General features: G+C 38.6%; 1 protein-coding gene across 4 annotated transcripts in view; it reads left to right on the top strand.

Moving 5' to 3' along the window:
- Positions 1-18,977, top strand: part of smap1 (small ArfGAP 1) — an 89,632-nt gene that overhangs the window by 18,202 nt on the left and 52,453 nt on the right. For all 4 annotated transcript variants that reach the window (XM_066679230.1, XM_066679232.1, XM_066679231.1 and 1 more), the window contains 3 exons: positions 9,596-9,729; positions 11,732-11,817; positions 16,769-16,844. In XM_066679230.1, coding sequence (XP_066535327.1) covers positions 9,596-9,729; positions 11,732-11,817; positions 16,769-16,844 — 296 coding nt within the window. The remainder of the gene's footprint in view (positions 1-9,595; positions 9,730-11,731; positions 11,818-16,768; positions 16,845-18,977) is intronic.

Below are 18,977 nucleotides of genomic sequence, written 5' to 3'. Positions count from 1 at the left end.
ATTGTAAATTCATTTTCTTAGCAAAGAATAATTTAAATTTGTTTTGTGATATGTCAATCAATTTGAAGTCTTTTCAGTCATGCTGTATTAGTTTAGTCTGGCATTCTTGTTTAGTTTGTCACATTGCGATGGCTGATACAATAATTCTCTCTCAAACACCCTCTCGCTGCTCTCTCATTCTCAGTTAGCAGGGACAATATGTATTCAGTGTTGGTTTCTCTCCTCGCACAGTTATTTTTCAGATAAATCCACTGTACTTCACATCTCTCAGTCTCTGTCACGCTTAGTAACAAGCAATACTGATATGTGTTTGTAGCTCTCTCCTTCTCATGCTTCGTTTGCAGGTGTGTGTGTGTGGACAGAATGCTGGTGAGAATCTGAAATACGGTTGACAGGCACAGCAGTGCCGAATCATAGCGTTCCAGTACATTAGACCCTTACCAGCAGCAATTAGCTGCATTAATGTGCTGGGTGCTCTCACACTTTCTGCACATTAAGCTCTGGCTGAAGGACAGCCTATTAAGCTTCAAAATAATGCACGTCTAGTGCATGCGTAGTTTAGTTTTGTACTCAAGGGTCCAGGGAGTGTGAGGAGTGTAGCATATGCTGGCATTGACACAAATGATGAGATTGGGATTATATTATATATTATATATTATTTTCTTAGAGGATGTGTATTTATGTATTTTCATCAAGTATGTCTGATCTAATCAAATCTGTGTAGTATTTAATAGAACATATAGCATTGGGTGGTGGTACCGTGACACTACATTCTTTGTAGTGATAGCACTCCACCTGATTCATCAAACATAAATCCCTGTCTTTACTAGTGTCCTTAATTATTCATTGCAAACAAATCCTCACAGCAGTGTTTCAATATTTTGTGTAAAACCTTTCTAGAAGAATAAAGGCTGTAAAATGAGTTAAATGTTGGCTCACTCTTTATTGATACCACTGATTTCAGTAGAAATGCTGGGCAGGCAGGTGCTCATAAACTTGGTTTTAGTATATTTGATAAAAATAAAATACAAACAGTTTGGCATTGGACAGAATATATAAGAAACATATTTGGAGATGTACTACTGAATTATATTTTATTATATCTTTGACCCCACAGACATAAACTATATTTTGTTGTTATGTTATAAATTGGCACTGGCTGATATGTACATGCAATTTTTGTCCACAGTTCCCATACAAGGGCATTTTTAATCTTCCTTTAACTTAAATTTAATTAGCTCTGTATAATCTGTCATCTGAAAATGTATTCAGGCGCTGATCTCCTAATTGTAAATAATATCAAATGTAAAAGTATGTGTTGTAAATGTTATAAGACATGAGTAGGTAGACTGGTCAGTCAGATTTTACTGTGCAATATAAACCCAGTGTGTCACAATAGAAATCCTGCAAAAGCAGAAAATATGAATTTTGCTGCTGAGGTGATCTACCGAATGAGACTAGGCCAAGGGAGCAGAAGTGAAAGTTACACATGTCACTGACTTTATGGTCAGTAAGTAATGGTAAGTAATGTCTGAGTTTTGAGCCGATTGAGAAGAAATTCTTGTTTTCCCCAGTTATGTGTTTCTATTTCCATTTCCTTTACCACTTTAATCAAAGGAAAATTGGGGCTTAAAAAATGCTATAGCTAATAAAGGTCAGAACTCATTTGTTGACCTGTTGACCTAGAGAGGGAGGTTTTGTTTTATTCTATTAATTATTGGCAATATTTCTTCTAACGCAGGGGTGTCAAACCAAATCCACGGAGGGCCGTGTGGGTGCAGGTTTTCTTTCCAACCACGCAGAAGCCACACCTCATTCCACCTGTTTTTAATCATTGGATATAATCAATAGATCTTGACTTTCAGTAGTGTGGGGCTTTTGCGTGGTTGGAAAACACCCGCACCCACACGGCCCTCCATGGATTTGGTTTGACACCCCTGTTTTAACATATAATATTGCAGTGTTGTTTTTGTCTTCTGCCAGTCTGTAGCTTTGTTGTCCAATGTATTTGCTGCTGGACCTTTTTTTTTTTTTTTTTATGAAAGGCACTTTTTGAAATTTTCAAGATGGACACAACCTGACCCTCACTGTATCCCTCTGCCAGTAAAGCTACAATTGAACCCTTCTTTTCCTCATTAAGAACCTTTCTTTTCAACCATTTTGGCAGTGTCTGTAGTTGTATTTTCACTACATTTAATTTTTGGGAATTCCAAGCACTGCTTTTCCCATCCAGCTGGTTCTATGAGAAGTGAATAGTGATGATAGTAGCAGTGATTTTATACTATTGTTTGTTAGAATAGGATTTTGTTCAGGTGATCACCTAATCAGCATCTCATAAAGTAGAACGAGGTGTGTCTGTAAAGGCATTTAACAAACACTTGAATGGAATGGCTGATGTACACGTGGAGATGCAATATATAGTTTATGTTGGCTTTTCAGCTGTGGGGGGTTGCTTCTACAGGAGGAACTGCCTACTGCCTCATTTCCTGTTTAATTTCCACATTGCTATTCCAAGTTGAGTATGCTTTGCCCAGTGACCTGTACTCGAGAGCACTCAAATGCCCTGTAAATCCAAGCATGGCTTAGATTCACTGAGGCGTGATATACTCACTAACACACACAAACACACATTTGCCTGTCTTCTGTCACCCTTTTCAACAGGCGTATCATTTTTGGCCTTTTTCGTGTATATAATTTGAATATTTATTTTATTAAACATTGACCTTAGTTGCTTTACAGAGACTTATCACATTATTCTTATTAGGTTTACAAATGCACTTCAATGAATTGACCTTTTTAACATTGCAGCCCAGTGTCACCAAAACATGCATGAAAGGATAGTTTTGAATATTGGTTATATCAGATTTTTTGCTCTGTGCCAATATACCAATATTGATAGCATTTTCAAGTAACCATACGTCCGTGTGAGAAATTTCTTTATCATTATCGATTTGCTACGTCTGACATGACTGATATTCAGTGCTTATATCCTGTACTGGATACTGGAAATGCTTATGATTGCAGAATGGAAAGAGCAGTGTAGTGCATTATGTTGCATTTAAATCACAATATTACTAAAAGCTGCAGTGATTGCATTTTATGTAGTACATTAAGCTCAGGTCTTGTTTGCGTTACTTGGTGAATGAATATAAACTATACATATTTCCAGGCTGCTTTGACTGGGCTTGTTCTGATGTGCTGACATATTGGAGATTAAGACCTCACCAATCTGTAATTGTATTTGTCCAGTTCATGCCATTTCTAACATGTCAAGTGAATATACAGAGTGATAAATTGCTACCAACTCTCAATGCAAGTAGAAGATATTGTTTGTAGGTATTGTGCTGGTTCTAGATGAAGGTTATAGACCTAAATATACAGCTCAGATTCAGAATATTTATGTCATTGTTCTCTGTGCAATCTACAAGCCGCACCTAGACAAGATTCTACTAACACTGACTGCAGTACAGTGCAGTATTCACCTCTGCTTCTGTGTACCGTCATGTAATGTTTAGACCTTACAGTGCCCCCTGCATCTGTTTTAATGCTCATATACACTCCATCTCCTAAGACCTCCTCTGCTTTTATCTACTATCTATGGATACAAATAGTGTCTTTAGTGACCTCTTATTGCACCCCCATTGTTGTTAGTGGTTTTCTTCTTTACGCCAGCCCCCACCTACTCAGTTTCATTGTGTGTATGATTATGCTAAGTGTAATCAGCTTAAACACCAGACCTCCATGAATTATTAATGAACTGGGCTTGTTTGTGTTACCTGTGCTGATAGAGGGACCAGGCAGAGGAAAGTGGAGAGGTGTTGACTGTGGGTGTCCAGTGTCAATTCCATCAGACCTGTGCTGCTTTGATATATTGGTGTTTAGATGCTGTGGAGTTTAGGTTATAATCATTTTTAAATATGTCTGTGCAGACAGAGTCCTGGCAGCTGTCCAGTTTGCTCTCGAACATTCAATCATCACCAACACTAGGGGTGGGCGATATGGCCTTCAAATAATATCATGATATACTGTGATATTTTTGTGATAACATATATATATATATATATTCTATATTGATTCTATATATATATATATATATTTGATTCTATTAATATTGAGTATCTGCCGATCTGAATCCTGATCTGATACTTTTTCCTAGACAGTACTGTTACACAGTGCACACTTCAAGTAAACTCAGCCCAGTGTATCTGCTTGACACTGAATACCTTGCATTAAGAAACAAACTGCCTGCATCCAAGCAGCTGCTTATTTTTAAAAAAATAAAGTTACAAATGGTGTTTCACAAACTGTTCATATAAATACTTTAATATTATTTTTTACTCTTTATATTAAATTATCTAATGTTATTTTTATGTATAAAGAATTATTTTGATTCTAAAAGTTAGTCAGATTTATTGCCAACAGAGATCACTATTGCGATATGGCAAAAGCCTTATCGAATTAAAAAAACATACCGCTATTATCGGGAATAATATTACATCACCCACCCCTAACCAACACACTGGCATTATTTTTGGCATTTTTATAGGGTTGGGTGATATAACGATATTACTATATACCACGATTTTTAAAAATGTGGATGGTATCTCAACATGAGAGCGGTATTTATGGCGTGTCTGTGGTGTGTCAAATTTCTGTTCTGTGTCTTTTAAGAATGCGGCTAAAATGTTCATGTGCATTTTGGAGAGCCACAGGGAGGGGGCGCTGTGGAAACTCAATTACTGCTGATATCACGGTCTGAAAATGGGTGGAGACATACAGTAGTAATACAATAAAGCCCAGTAGTCCACCGCAGTTGCAGGTTTAGCTCTGTGTTGGGTGAAAAGAGAAAAAGCTGTAAACAGACAAAATACTCAGAGAATCCTTCACTCGACTTTGTACTCACCGGTATATGGCTTAATCCTCTAAATGTGTTTTGAAAATACTGCTGTGGTGTGCTAAACCACAAGGACCTGTTAATTGGCCAGCTCTGCTTCTAAACAGTGTAGAACCATCTTCTTTTGCTTGTTTTCAAACTTTTCTGTTTCTCCAATCCAGTCGCTGAGGTTTTCTCTCTCAGAAATGGGTTTTTATCATCAACACGTGTCTGTGTGCACTGTCCAACTGTGTTTAGCTAAATTCACTCAACTTTGTGTTCACAGATGTAAGGCTCAGCGCAGCCTGACAGAGTACTCCCTTCACACAGTAATAACGTATACCACAATAATATATTGAGACAGTATGATGGTATGAAAGATGTGGATACTGCCAATCCCTAAATGTTAGTTTTAGATAAGTTGGCTTTTCTGCATCTATTGGCATTGTCATTCTCATGTCTGGGCCAGTTTTACTTTTTATTACTTCTGTCTGTCTGATTTCTCTGTGTATATATACACTACAGGGTGTATATCTTACGCTACAGGGTGTATGGTGATGAGAAGTGAAGAATGGAGTAGAGAGGGCAACTATTGTTTATTTTGACAAATGCATCCATGTAGCCTTGGGGTGACAGTGACAAAATGGTGCAGGCGTTTCATTTTGTGCAGAACAGGTGCTAAACAAATCACAGTAGCACTGTTTTTGAGGGGATGGTGAAAAATTGTAAAAGGTGTTTTAAAATATAAAGAGGTAATTACATTAATTTTAGAAGAAACATAAAAGAAATTAAAACAACTATTGGGCTGTGTCTGAAATGTTTCACCTTTTTTGCTCATTCACTGGTCTCGCAGTTCCAGACTCTCTAAGGAGAGCCTGGTAAATTTCCCTACTTAATGTGGCCAACAACCACCTACTGCTGCAGGGAAAGAAATCTGACATGAAAAAGGACCAATCACAAGTCTGCTATTCTTGCATAATGAGTAGGAGGTAGCCTTTGATTGACCAGTAAAAAATATGTAAGTGCGTATACGCGGATGTACAGTGAGTCTATCAAAATACAACTGGCAGAATCACGACCTTGAGTCCTGATTAAAGCACTGGAGGTATCTGACTCTCCTTTTACACGTGGGTGGAAACTAGTGTTGTCACAATACCAAAATGATGACTTTTGATACGATACATGCCTAAATAACTAATACAATATAATGTTAAGTGTGACGCCATACATGAGGTTTTGCATTTCTGGGACCAATTGCGCCTTCGGTTTCGTGTCACACATTCATAAGACTTGTTTACTGTTTGAATAAAACGGAATACCTCAATCAATTATGTGATCTCAGTTCAGGACTTCAGAAAAAGGAGTAAATTCAACATAAAAGGAACACTTTTTGCTCATTCACAGTTTATTCGGATCTGTGTGAGCTGCCGTGCGGACCGACTGTGTTGCTCTGTCTCTGGAGCAGACAGGCTGTAAGAAGCTGTGGAGAGAGCTGTCTCCCACTCACGGTCAGTCCCGGTGTTCTAACAAGTTGTGCTACCGGCGACTCTCTTCTATAAAAAGTAGCTAAGGTTTGTACAGAAAGCCGCTGGTGCCAGTTGGGTGTTTTGTTTTTGAAATAACTCGCTAGAATGTCTGAAAAGTTGCTTAAACTAGCAGTAAAATCATTGAGAGAGCGCTGCGGGCGCACAATGCCCCCAGTGGCACACCTTGGAAATACCGCTCTTATTTTAAAACACACCTCCTTAAAGTATCGATACTCACTGTATGGATTATTGTACCGTTTTTAACGACAAAGTATTGAGATAATTTTCTAGTATCTGTATAACGTACAACACATACTGGAAAGTACTCATTCACTAACCACAATATAGACTATTATATAGAAATCTAAATACGGTACGTTTCTCTGCACTGGAAGTAAGTTTAGTGATGTAGCCATTACAAACTTTACTATAGAGTATAACATTGTGAGTGAGAGTGCAAGTTTCTTTCAGATAAAAACAAAACTTTGCCCTAAATCCAGCTTAAAACCTGAGATATTGACTTCAGAATAAAAACCCTGCTGATCATGCGTTTGATGGTGCTTTACTGTGTTAATACTTTGGCTATTGTTTATTGTAGTTGTATTCGTAGACTAGACCATACAGTATGAATCAAGTGTGCAAGGAATTCGGGTTGCTATAGAACATCTGTAAATATCCCCCTGCCCTATTCTCTCTCACACAAATTCACATAGCCTCAGGTCCAGGCTAGCCTTGTCAGGCTAAATTTAAAGACACTGAATAATTTATTTAGGCTGCCTTTTAATTGACTTTTTTAAGGTAGTGCCACCCAGTTCCCAGACAGCCTGAATATTCCAGGTATTATACATTGTCCCAGATGTCATAATGTTATCTCGCTCTCCAGCTACTGACTACACCTTTGTGTGTTTTCTTAAGGCTTGAAGATATCAAGCTTTAGCTATTCAGAATAGGTTTCACACAGCTCCCTGCCTCCTTTTCTTTTTTTCTTTCGTTCTTGCTCTCTCTTGTGCTCTCAATCTTGCTATCACTCTCTCTTTCTCTCACTCTCTGAAAGGGTGTTGTTTTGTCCTAGCCCATGCTTCAGAGAATATAGTGCCAGTATTCAGAGTCCTCATGTGTAATTTGTTGCTGGGTAGTTAACCAGTTCTTGCTAGTGCGGTGCGACTTCAGCATTGACCCACGTCTCTGCATCTGCTGCAGCCAGCTGTGCAGAGGGAGTGAAAAAGAACAAAGGAGACAGAGACAGAGAGCGCACTCGTCTTGTCTGCGAGCGCCAGTCTCCTTGCCAGACACCAGAGGCTGTCTTTCGTCCATGCAGCCGTGCGGAGAGGCAAGCAGAAATAGGACAGGCTTGGTTAGGCTTGTCTTGGCTTTGAGCTCCCGTTCTCTTTCACTTCGCTACTCACAGCCCACCCAGCACAGCTTGTCAGAAGAGAAAGAGCAGAGAGAGAGAGACAGACAGGCAGACAGACAAAGAGAGAGACACATACAGACAGAGGCAGAAAGTGGGTTTGTTGGGATCCAAGCTGCCATGGTTTACAGATGGTACCATGGGATGTGCCTTCATATGGATTCAGTTCCCAAATATACTACCTACACACAGCATCTAATGGTGACTGTGCTAATCATTTAACTTTTAGACTACTGTTTAATTAAAACCTTAATCTTTGCAACATTTAGTTCTTCTTTTGCCCCTTTTCACCCCAATCTGTGCAACTTGCATGTTTCAAAAATATATAAAAAATGCATTGTAAAATATTGGGCCATATTATATCCCATGTTTGATAAGTAGGAAAAGACGCACATGAAACCAGCAAGAAGTCAGCTGTTAAGTTATCATCGCATCTCTAATACATAGTCGTGATGGCTATGGTCCTAGCAGTTCCTGAGGGGTTGTGCATTCTCCCTGCACCAGACTCCTCTGTGACTAATGAAACCCCTTTAATGGTGTGTGAGTTGCGCAGTTCCTTCTGAGCTGGGATGAGACACAATCTCCCAGTTCTTTATTGGACTAATAAATGTGGGTGGGTGGCGAAGAGAACGCGTGCAGCCGACTGGATAATAGTTAGGGTGGGGTAGAGATAAGAGACTCACAGGGCCGCTCTCTCATTACTGCATCTCTGCTGGAGTTTGCGTGGCATTGGGAGCCTTATCGGCCTGTTCACTCCGTGTCCTCCTCTTTTGTTCGTTGGGTGGAGAACAGCGCAGAGATAGCCATTAATAACCTGAGTAATCGTGCAGCTCTGTGCATGAGTTATGAGTACGCTTTAAAAATGAAGAACCCTCACTGCACTGTTTGTTATGCTAATAGCTCTTCCTCTGTGTGTGTGTTTGTGTGAAGAAGCAGAGTGGGAGGCAGTGCAAGAGTCATGGCTAGCTTTCTTTCTACTCTTTTACTTGGTGGGCATGAAAGTCGGTTCTAAACATGCTAAAGGAAGAATAGACACCCTGCAATCTTTCTCTCACACACACAGAGACACATACACACACACAAATGCCAGCACAAATGCAATGGAGGCAGCCTTTGTGTGTAAGAGAGTGGGAGCTTTCTGAATTGAATGTGTCCTAAAATGGCTGACGGGTGTAGATAAAGGCAGAGAGGGCGGGCGAGTCGCAGAAATCCATTTCCCAGCAAGCCCTGTGATTTATAGCCCGTCAGCCTTAGCGTTCTTGCCAACGTCAAACGAGCAGCTGAGAGCTGTCAGAACCGCTTCCCTGTCCTGCAACCTGGCCTCCCCTCACATTCTCAGCCCACTGCTAGTATCGACCTCTCTCTGCTCTCAGCCAGTTTCTCTGTAGTCTTTAAACCCAATCGAAAGTTACACAAGCTTAGTTCGTCCGAGAGTGAGTAGTGACTATCTAGTCACACACACAAGGTCATACACAGCATTACTGAAGAAGACGTTGCACTTGTATAGGTTTTAATAATGAAAATGTTTGGTATGGCCTTAACTCCACTCTACACAAATAGATCAAGCGCTACATATGAATATTTCAAAACTATATTTTGTCTTATTTTTTAACTGTATTATTAACTATGTTTTCCTGACATTGGATCTGACACTACAGATATGTCAGTGGAAATAAACTTCATACATGGGATTTAAAAGTGAAAGGAAAATGTAAATTTTTTATATATCTTTTTTTTTAATGTTTTGTAGACTTTTGGTGTTAAGGTTTAAATTTCTTTCTGTAGGACCTCGATGGGCCTCCTGGAACCTGGGTGTGTTCATCTGTATCCGGTGTGCTGGAATTCACCGGAACCTAGGTGTGCATATATCTCGCGTTAAATCAGTCAACCTGGACCAGTGGACCCCTGAGCAAATTCAGGTACTATCCCTTTTAATGAAAAACAAATAAGCTGAGTTGTATCAATATGAACCTGATCTTGACCCATTGATGCATGTTACAGTTATGAACACTTGTCCTTCTCCTAAAATTCAGTGACAAAACAAGAATGTACAACTTGTGTGTAAAATGTAATTGAATTTTGGTTAGTCAGTTTATATATGCGTCTATACATTAACATTTAATGAACGCTAAAATACTTATCTCACCTACATCTTGTGCTAATTTTAAAAATCTTGGACATGTCTGTTGCCATGTCATATCTATCACCATAACTGCTGATGAAATACTGTTGTCACCGAGAGTGATTCCAATTAAAATTGCTGTAGCATTTTAGGATTTGAATGCTAGCATACAATTCAGAATTTACAAGAGAAAATGATCTCATTCATAATGCATTTTGATGACAGCTCTTTATGATGCTGGTTTTAGGCTTTGTTTTAAATGAATAATTAAACTTTCCAAGATTTGAAAAGCAACAGCAGCAGACTGCTGTTTTAAACCAATCACAAACTCGACTCTATACACAAGCTATTCACCACTAACTAGGGCATGTTTTTTCAGTGCGTTCCATGCTACAGGAAACAGACAAAAACAGCAAAGGTTTTCTTGGACACAATGAGACATTATTTTTATTTTGATCAGATCCAGAAGCTTGCGTTGGCCGCTCTAGACACAGCAGTCATTGTAACTGAAATGTAGCATTTGTTCACTAATAGGTTTTATAGTTACACTATGCAATGCAAATAATCTGGCAAGTGAAAATACTCTGAGTACATCTGATGTTTCTTTTTAAGATTTTTGTAGGAATATATGTTATGCCACTCATTCATTCGTTATCTGTAAGCGCTTATCCAGTTCCGGGTCATGGTGGGTCCAGAGCCTACCTGGAATCACTGGGTGCAAAGAAGGAATACACCCTGGAGGGAGCGCCAGTCCTTCACAGGGCAACACTCACACACTCACACCTACGGACACTTTTGAGTCACCAGCCCACCTACCAACGTGTATTTTTGGACTGTGGGAGGAAACCCACACGGACACAGGGAGAACACACCAAACTCCTCACAGACAGTCACCCGGAGCGGGACTCAAACCCACAACCTCCAGGTCCCTGGAGTTGTGTGACTGCGACACTACCTGCTGCACCACCGTGCCACCTATGTCATGTTACTTATATACATATATATAATATAAAATATACTTATATATTCTTATGGAATTTTGAAATTTTCTTCTAGTTATAGATGCTTTGCATCCTTTTACCTTTTCTTCTGAAATCAAGTGAAATCTTATGCTAGTATAGATGAATGAATGAATGAATGAATGAATGAATGAATGAGCACAGCAAAGCCCCTGATGCACTGGGACATTAATCAGGGTGAAGCAGTTACAGACAATGAATGCATAATCATACAATATTCTTACCCCAAGCTCAAAATGAGAAATTTAAAATGTAGTCTAATAAATACTGACAGGATTGAAAATGTTTACATATAACAAGATATCGCATTTGTTTGCCATTTTAATCTATGTATATAATCAAAATAAAGCTGTAGATTTTTGCTTACCTCCTTAACGGTCATGACTCACAGTCTGAAAATCCAAGTCTTGAAGAGCTTTACCCATAAGTGAATAATGATTTTCTTTTCAGAGGCTGTTGCAGTGGCTGTTCTAATGGTAGTGCTAAAAGCAGTACATGGATAGATTTGTTCTCCTTTTGCAGAACTGAGCAGCATAAAAGAGCATCTTTTCACTGAATGCTAACCGACATTTTAATGGGTGATTAATTCTTGATGGGTAATTACTTGACAGGCCCCCCCTCCCTCCTTCCATCCACCTCACTTTGATCAACTCCATCAAACTGATGGTAAATTTGACAAAAGACTGTCTGAGTGCGTGTGTTTGTGTGTTATAGCACAGGCAGCTGTTTAGCTTTGTTTGTTTTCATCTCACCTCTTAACCCTTTACTGTCTTTGTGCAGAGTATGCAGAGCATGGGAAATACCAAGGCCCGACAGCTATACGAAGCCCATCTCCCAGAAAACTTCAGACGGCCACAGACTGACCAGTATCCTTTATACTCTGTGCAAGTGTGCCCAGGTTTGTGCCTGTGTATACTGGGTTAATACATTCCTTTGTATCCTGGTATGTTTCCTAATGCCTGGTTGAGATTCACAGTAAGATTTAATGCTTGACTTTGCCTGAATAAGCCCACTGCCCACACATAGGCTGTGGAGATGGAATTGGCTGAATAGACCATCCTTTAGCCAGAAATGGCCCTGCTGATTTCTTACTCTTTCAGAACTCAGTGGCTGGGGCTATTTCTGAGAAGAAAGGAAAGATTAGATTTTTATAATCTTACCAACGATGACTAACAGCTTCTACCAGCCTGCATTTCTCATAGGTTTATTACTACTTTATAAGTTGTTGCTGATTGCTTTGGGGTAAAGGTGTGTGCCTTTTCTAATACATTCTTAATCATTATATGAACCTCAGTTTTAGATTGAAGCTTCAAGTCTTTCTTGTGCATACATTTTTTTCTCCATTAATTGGCATGAACAAATATTCTCCATTTCAGGATTGAGAGCAGAAAGGTTTCTGTTTGAAATATACATGTAAAGGGTTTAATCGATTAAAATAAGCCTGCAAAAATAAACAGAGATTTTTAGAGAGATTGTTTTGAGAGAACCATTGCTCTAACAACAAAATACAACAATTTTTTCCCCCGTGTTCTTCATGATGTACAGCGATTTGTGGAAAATATCTTGAAAGTCGTGCTGTACATTAATGGATTTCGAGATCTACTATGGTATCAGTCCAGAAAGCACCAGTCATGGCATTGAAGTTTAAGTTTGAGCTAAAAGTGAATGATAAATTTATCAGTAGCCCATAATTATATGTTCCAGTCATTTATCAACTGAAGTTTTAGTTTTTAATCGACTTTTACGATTTTGTGTTTATGGACGTATGTCGTTTAATACATATGTGCTTTTGCCCAGCCGTGCCTATTAGAAGTATGTTCCTTGGACTGAAATGAACACTCATTATGTCTTGCATAATACAGAGTTTAGCTGCTGTGCTCTTGTTAGGAGTACATATATCAAATTTATCACAATGATGTTATGACTGAGCCAGTCAGAGTGTAGGACTGGAACTATTTGTTTTATAACTGACATTTTGAGCCATCTCATTTTTTAAAATTTAATCTTGACTATTTGCATTTAATTGCCTGCTACCTAGTGATTTGCAGTCCTTACTTTAAGGTGTAGTACAAGCATCTGCCAGACATTTGAGAAGAGAATTAACGTTCACAAGGAACTAAGTTTGACAGTGTTCTTTTGTATTAACACTAATAAAGAGGGATGCATTTTGAACCTGACTGCTACAGAGATTTGAGCTAAATTGCTTCAGTCGTGATTTCCTACCACCAATTACATACTATTTGAATCTGTGTAGCTATTTAGTAAACATTTTGTACTGTGCAGTGGTTAAAATCAGTCGATTCACTCATGCCTAATTTGCCTTACTTACTCTTTTGAGATTCCTTGCAGATGTCTTTTTTCTTTACTCTGTAAAGGAGGGTGCTTTTTTGCCCTTAGGCAAGCTGGAGCCTGTAGACCCTCTAGTGACTTCATACCCCTTCACTTGGATGCAGTGCTTAGATACGTGTGCTTTACTCAAGATTTTACATGCAATTCAGTGTAACACACAGATGTCCAATCTGACCTTTTCACCTTGGACAGTGCTTGACCAGAATTCACCTGGCTGCTGTTAGCAGAGGCTGACAGACACAAGCTAGAGCAGCAAACCTCTTTCTGCATTTTTTTTTTTGTCTCTTCTCAGTCCATACATCTCCTCCCACATCTTGTCACACACTACAGGTCTAGACGGGTGTGTGTGGTACCCTAGCTAATTCTATATCCTTCTCTTTGGGGCCTTTGCACACTCTAATTGAATTTCCTTGGCAAAAGCTCTCCTTATCTGCACTCTTGTGTTTGGTGTAGGTGTGGAAATGGCTTCATTTGTATGCTGACCACTGCGGTACAATATTCTTAACTGTCAAAATGGATTAATCTGGATAGCGAAGGTGAGCTTCCTTCAGAAACGGCCTTTGATGGAATTTGCTTTATCAGAGGTATAGTTTTTTCTGGATGGAAATGCACATCGTGTGTGTGTGTGTGTGTGTAATATAATATAAAACTACCTCTCTCTACCTCTTGCTGTGTCTGTCACGCTCTGCGCCTCTGCTCCTCATCTCACGCTTTTAATGATCCCACTAATGGAAGAATTGGCCATGTTAATGGGAACGTTGCAAAGAAGAGCAAAGAGAAGAAATTTGAGGAAAAGCAATCTTTCTGCAGCTAGAAATGAGTTTGCTCACGGTGCATGTCAGTGTCACTCTAATTTGGTGCACTCTCCAGCTTTTTCTATTTTTCTCCTTTCTTCTAACTCTGCTTTTCTCACATTCGTATCTAAACATCCCTCCTTGGCTTTGTTTGTGGTTTTGACCTCATTGTATTAGTGTTTTGTAAAATTGTTCCTTACTAGTTGTCATCTTACTTGTTTTCATGCAGTGGTTTTCCTGGCATTTCACTCCGCATTAAAGAATATAATACAAACATGCCTTCCTGTTTGACTGTCTGCCTACATTCCATTTTGAGTGGATAACTGGCCTGCCAATTATTTAATTTTATAACACAATACATAATATAAAGCTTACAGTGGTGTTAATTAAATATAGTTAATTCAATAATTGTTGTCCATGTATAAAATATTAGGTTTACAGTTATTCATTGTGATTCTGCCGGAGCTTCTAAAACAGTGATATACTCTACTTTGATTTATTCTGATTAAGGGTGAAGTAAATTTTTTAACCTGAGACTTGGAGAAATTAATGTGTGTGTCTGTGTTGTTGATTTGTGTTCATTGTTAGGTTTGTCCTGATTTGAACGTTGAACCTAACCCTAGCTTTGGTTATAAGGATCTTTTAAGATGATTTCAGTTTCAGCTGCCTGTCTCTTTCTGTGAACATGGCACTTAACCATCATAGAGGAATTTTTGTTCAAGAGTTGAATATGTTCGGCCATTTTAATTATACAGGAAAATGTAATGATACAGAAGACCCTGAAAAGTTTTCCATTTTGTTCATTCACTATTCTCCAAATTCCCTGGAGAACCAATTTTTAATAAGTGTACTTGCAGTGATGGGTTTGATACTATTTTGATGACTTTGTGTTCTCTATCTCCTCCTTCCTCTCTCCCTCTTTCTCATTTGCTCCCTTTCTCTCTCATGCACTCTCGCTATCTCTCTCTGCCTCTCCCTATATCTCCCTGTAGCACAAGTTTAATAATTTCCTGCCAGTCTTTATTTATTTATTTATTTTTTAGAGATATGCAGTGTTATATTTCCCCATTGTACACCTGTATTTTCTACCTTTTCTTTTCACCTTCACCTGTTCACCCATGTGCTCACTCACCTCTTTTCACTCTTTTCTGTTTCTCCAATTCGTTATGTGTTTTGCTTCTCCTCAGCTGCTATTTGCCTACATATTTCATGATTTTATGTTGATAAAATTAAATAAAGGTAAACACATTTTTGAAGCAACTAGTGTTATTTTTAATAGAGACAAACCACTATAAATGATTGCCTCCCACTGATTGATCCATTTCTGCACTAGGGTATTTCTATTTTCATTCTTTAGAATACATGAAACGCAGCAGTTTGCAGAAAACAAGTGGAGGTTTGTGTTAAACAATATTACCAAAACAGAAATTGTAGTAGGTGTTGTTTACGCATTTCTATATAAAATATTTTCTCATTGTCATATGGCAAAACTGCAAAGTGTTAAAATGCCTTTTCTTAGTTGATTAGATTTAATCTTAATAATTTATTCTTTGCCACCTCACTGCTTTTGCTCTAAGTTTAAATAATTATTTAAGTTATGGTTGTTTTTTTTTCCACATAAAAGAGGCCAATCAGCCCTTTTCTTAACCTTAAAATGGTGGGACCCACTAAAATCAGTAACGTTTTTAATCACCATCGACAGCCTATTTAAAAAATCAATACTAATTAACTTCTCTTTTCATCAATGCAAAGCGATGACTATGAGGCCCTACCTCTGAGAAGATCCTTTAGTTACTGGTTCTGGCCCTGGCTCTGTCCAGACTTTCTTTTTTTATGAAAAGCCATTTTTCAGACATGATCCTGAAAAACTTGCGTGCTCAGGACACAAGACTATATAATAATAATATACAAGACGTTACAGCAATTCAGAAAAGCCTTTAAAATGAATGTATGATAGAAGTGTTTAACACTGGCTAGAGGAGAGTGTGTTATACATTCGTTTGTTTTATCTATCTGTGTGTGAGCTAACATTATGGCTCGTGAGTTTGAGTAACGGATCAGAGAGTGGGAGACATCTTTGTCCACACACACACCAAAACCCCCTTTTTCTTCTCCTTTCTTCAGGACCAGAAGCAGGTATATAGTGCAAGGCTGAAATTCTGGGCTTTGGTGCAACTAATGATGAGAATAAAGCCTCACAGGGAGGACAGGCTAGACCTGCAGGGGTTTACACACTAACAAGTGCAAGGTGCCAATTAAAGCTTGCTAGCCACAGCAAGAATACCATCCGAAAACCAAAGTGAGCTTCAAACTGAGTTTTTGATCAGCTTTGAAACATGGGGGGCTTTGAACTGGGTGCTAACTTTTTTGCTATTGTTTAGAGAGAGAGAAAGAGAGAGAGAGGCTGGGGGATCGAGGGAAGGAGAGTGTGAGTAAGCGAGCTGTGGTTCTAGATCATGGTGTGAAAACTGACACTCTCAGCAGGCTGGCCATGTCTCAGAAAATATGCTAGAGCTGTGTGGCTCTCTGTCATGGTCTTCAAATCAAAATAATGATAAAACTAGGTGTGTGTGTGTGTGTCTGTGTATGCACTCTGAATGCATTGTAGACTTTTTTTTATTATTATTTTTTCCTTTCCCGTCCCCCCCAGTCCTCTTCCTTAACAGCTTCTCAGAGCCGTGGAGTTCTTCATTAGGGACAAATATGAGAAGAAGAAGTACTATGACAAAAATGCCATCAATGACTCCATTGTAAGTACTAATTTTCAGTTATGAATCCTGTATTCTAAAAGGTGCATTTTCAAATATCTCTTTGTAAAACACACCCCTATATTATCCAAACATTTGACAGTGATAGTTACAAGTTGTTTCTTATGCATTTGTAAATGCTACCATTGGAATAGGTTAATATTTACTTGGTGGAAAAATGAATGAAGATGTGTTGGTTTTTCAAAAATGTGTGATTGATTATAATTATTAAATCTTTATTAATATGCTAAATAATGTCACAAATTTAGAGTCCAGTTGATGTCTGTTTAAGTATATATTTATAGAAAACTTCATAATTATTATCGAAGCATTACAAAACGGTAAAAGTGTAATTAATATTGTGATTTGTAATTATTTTGGGTCTGAGTTGTGTGTTTATCAATAGAGATATACATACAATTTATATTTATATGTGTATAAGGTAAAGGTTTATTTATTGACAGGTTAATCATCTCATTCATGTAGCCAGCTACTTTTGACAGATAATGAACAACAGTTAACTTCTTTTTATTAGTGCCTGATATCTAGTCCCTTGACTGTTAAATTGACAACACATGTAGTTACTTTCAGAGACGTGTGTGTGTGTTTGTGTGTGTGCATGCATGTGCTTCTGCTTGTTTTGTGGTTTGTATTGTTAGTGATAAATTATGTTCTTGTCTGTTCTGTCTTGTTGATTGAAGCCTTTGTGAAGTGCATTGTAGGAGCTGATTATGTAGAGCTTATTCTTTGCCTTTGCTTAATTTTGCTGCTTTGTTGCAGTGTCTCAGATATGGGCTTTACTGGGGCATTAGGTAAAGAAACAAAAACAAATGTAGCTAATGTGTGTGCCCAGTCTGCATTTAGGTGAACCCTCAACCACACATGGCACATCTGGAATGCTTCAGAGGTTGCTGTGGTTCAGCTGCATGGAAGGTCACTGAGATGACTGCAACAGAGTTTAATAGAAAGGGGCTAAAAATAGCTATATTAGTTTTTGTCAATTTTCTAAAATGGCCCTTTGTTGGGCCGGCTTTTAGGATCCAGCGTCCTGGAGTTGTGGGTTCAAGCCAAGACTGCAAGATTGGTGTCTGTATAATTTACTCCTGATGAATCTACAAGCCATGACCTGTTACTACACTTGGTTTGCAGCACAAAATGGCTGGAAAAACATCAGCTGTGCTTGTGTGAAAGTGTTATGGAGTTAAACAGAGAGTGGAAATAATTGTGCTTGTTTCTGTGTGTATTCTTCAATGGCATTGATATGTTGCCTACAGTCAGACTGAGATTCCAGGTCTGCCTTGTCCTCTTATGCTGCTAGAGTCTTTATTAGGTAAATCAATTATTTATAACAACTCATTATCAGTTTAAGGCATTTTACACTGTTGGAGAGAGGGGGAGAGCGAGAGAACAGATGGAGAACAGACAGATAGAGAGTAAGAAAACTAGATGTGGAAAGAACTGAATCTGTCAGAGGCAGATGAGTTCATGCTAAACATCTGTGTGTTCTCATTTGAAACATCTTTCAAATGTTTGACAAGCAAGTAATGTTTAAAATATTTATCAAATATTATCCTTCGAAAGGATATTCATTACTTGTCATTAATCTATTATTTATTAACTTGACATTTTGCCAGTTAGTAATGGCGGCGTTCACGACTGTAATCAAACACTTATTTTTATAGAATTTCAGATGTTTCCTCACCATTTCCTAGTTCTACAATCTGATTGTCTGCTGGAAACCAGTCTAAAGTGCTTACTAAGCCCTGGCGTGATACTTATTTGTCTGGGGAGTCTATAGGCTCATAAAACAAAAACATACACAAGACATCATCAGTGTACTGGCAGTCATGAATAAAAATCAGTAAGTGTGCTATGACTGTTTGGAATAGATTTTGAAGTATTTCGAGGTCACTGACGGAGAGCCCTATAGAGCAGCCAAAACAAAATAATAAACGTGTCCTTTGACAGTTACTTGTTTGCAATAGAAATCTTCCAGTTCTGATGTTGGCCAATTCTGCTTGTGCACTCCTGCCCAAAGGCCCTCCACAGGCTCTACCCATCATGTCACAGTGCTGATGTGATTAGGGCATGAACACCAAGCATGAAATGGAGCCTCGTGAGAGGAAGCCTCTGTCC

This window comes from Hoplias malabaricus, chromosome 8 (assembly GCF_029633855.1).
Source record: "Hoplias malabaricus isolate fHopMal1 chromosome 8, fHopMal1.hap1, whole genome shotgun sequence".
NCBI lineage: Eukaryota > Metazoa > Chordata > Actinopteri > Characiformes > Erythrinidae > Hoplias > Hoplias malabaricus.
This window is presented reverse-complemented; position numbering and strand designations above follow the sequence as displayed.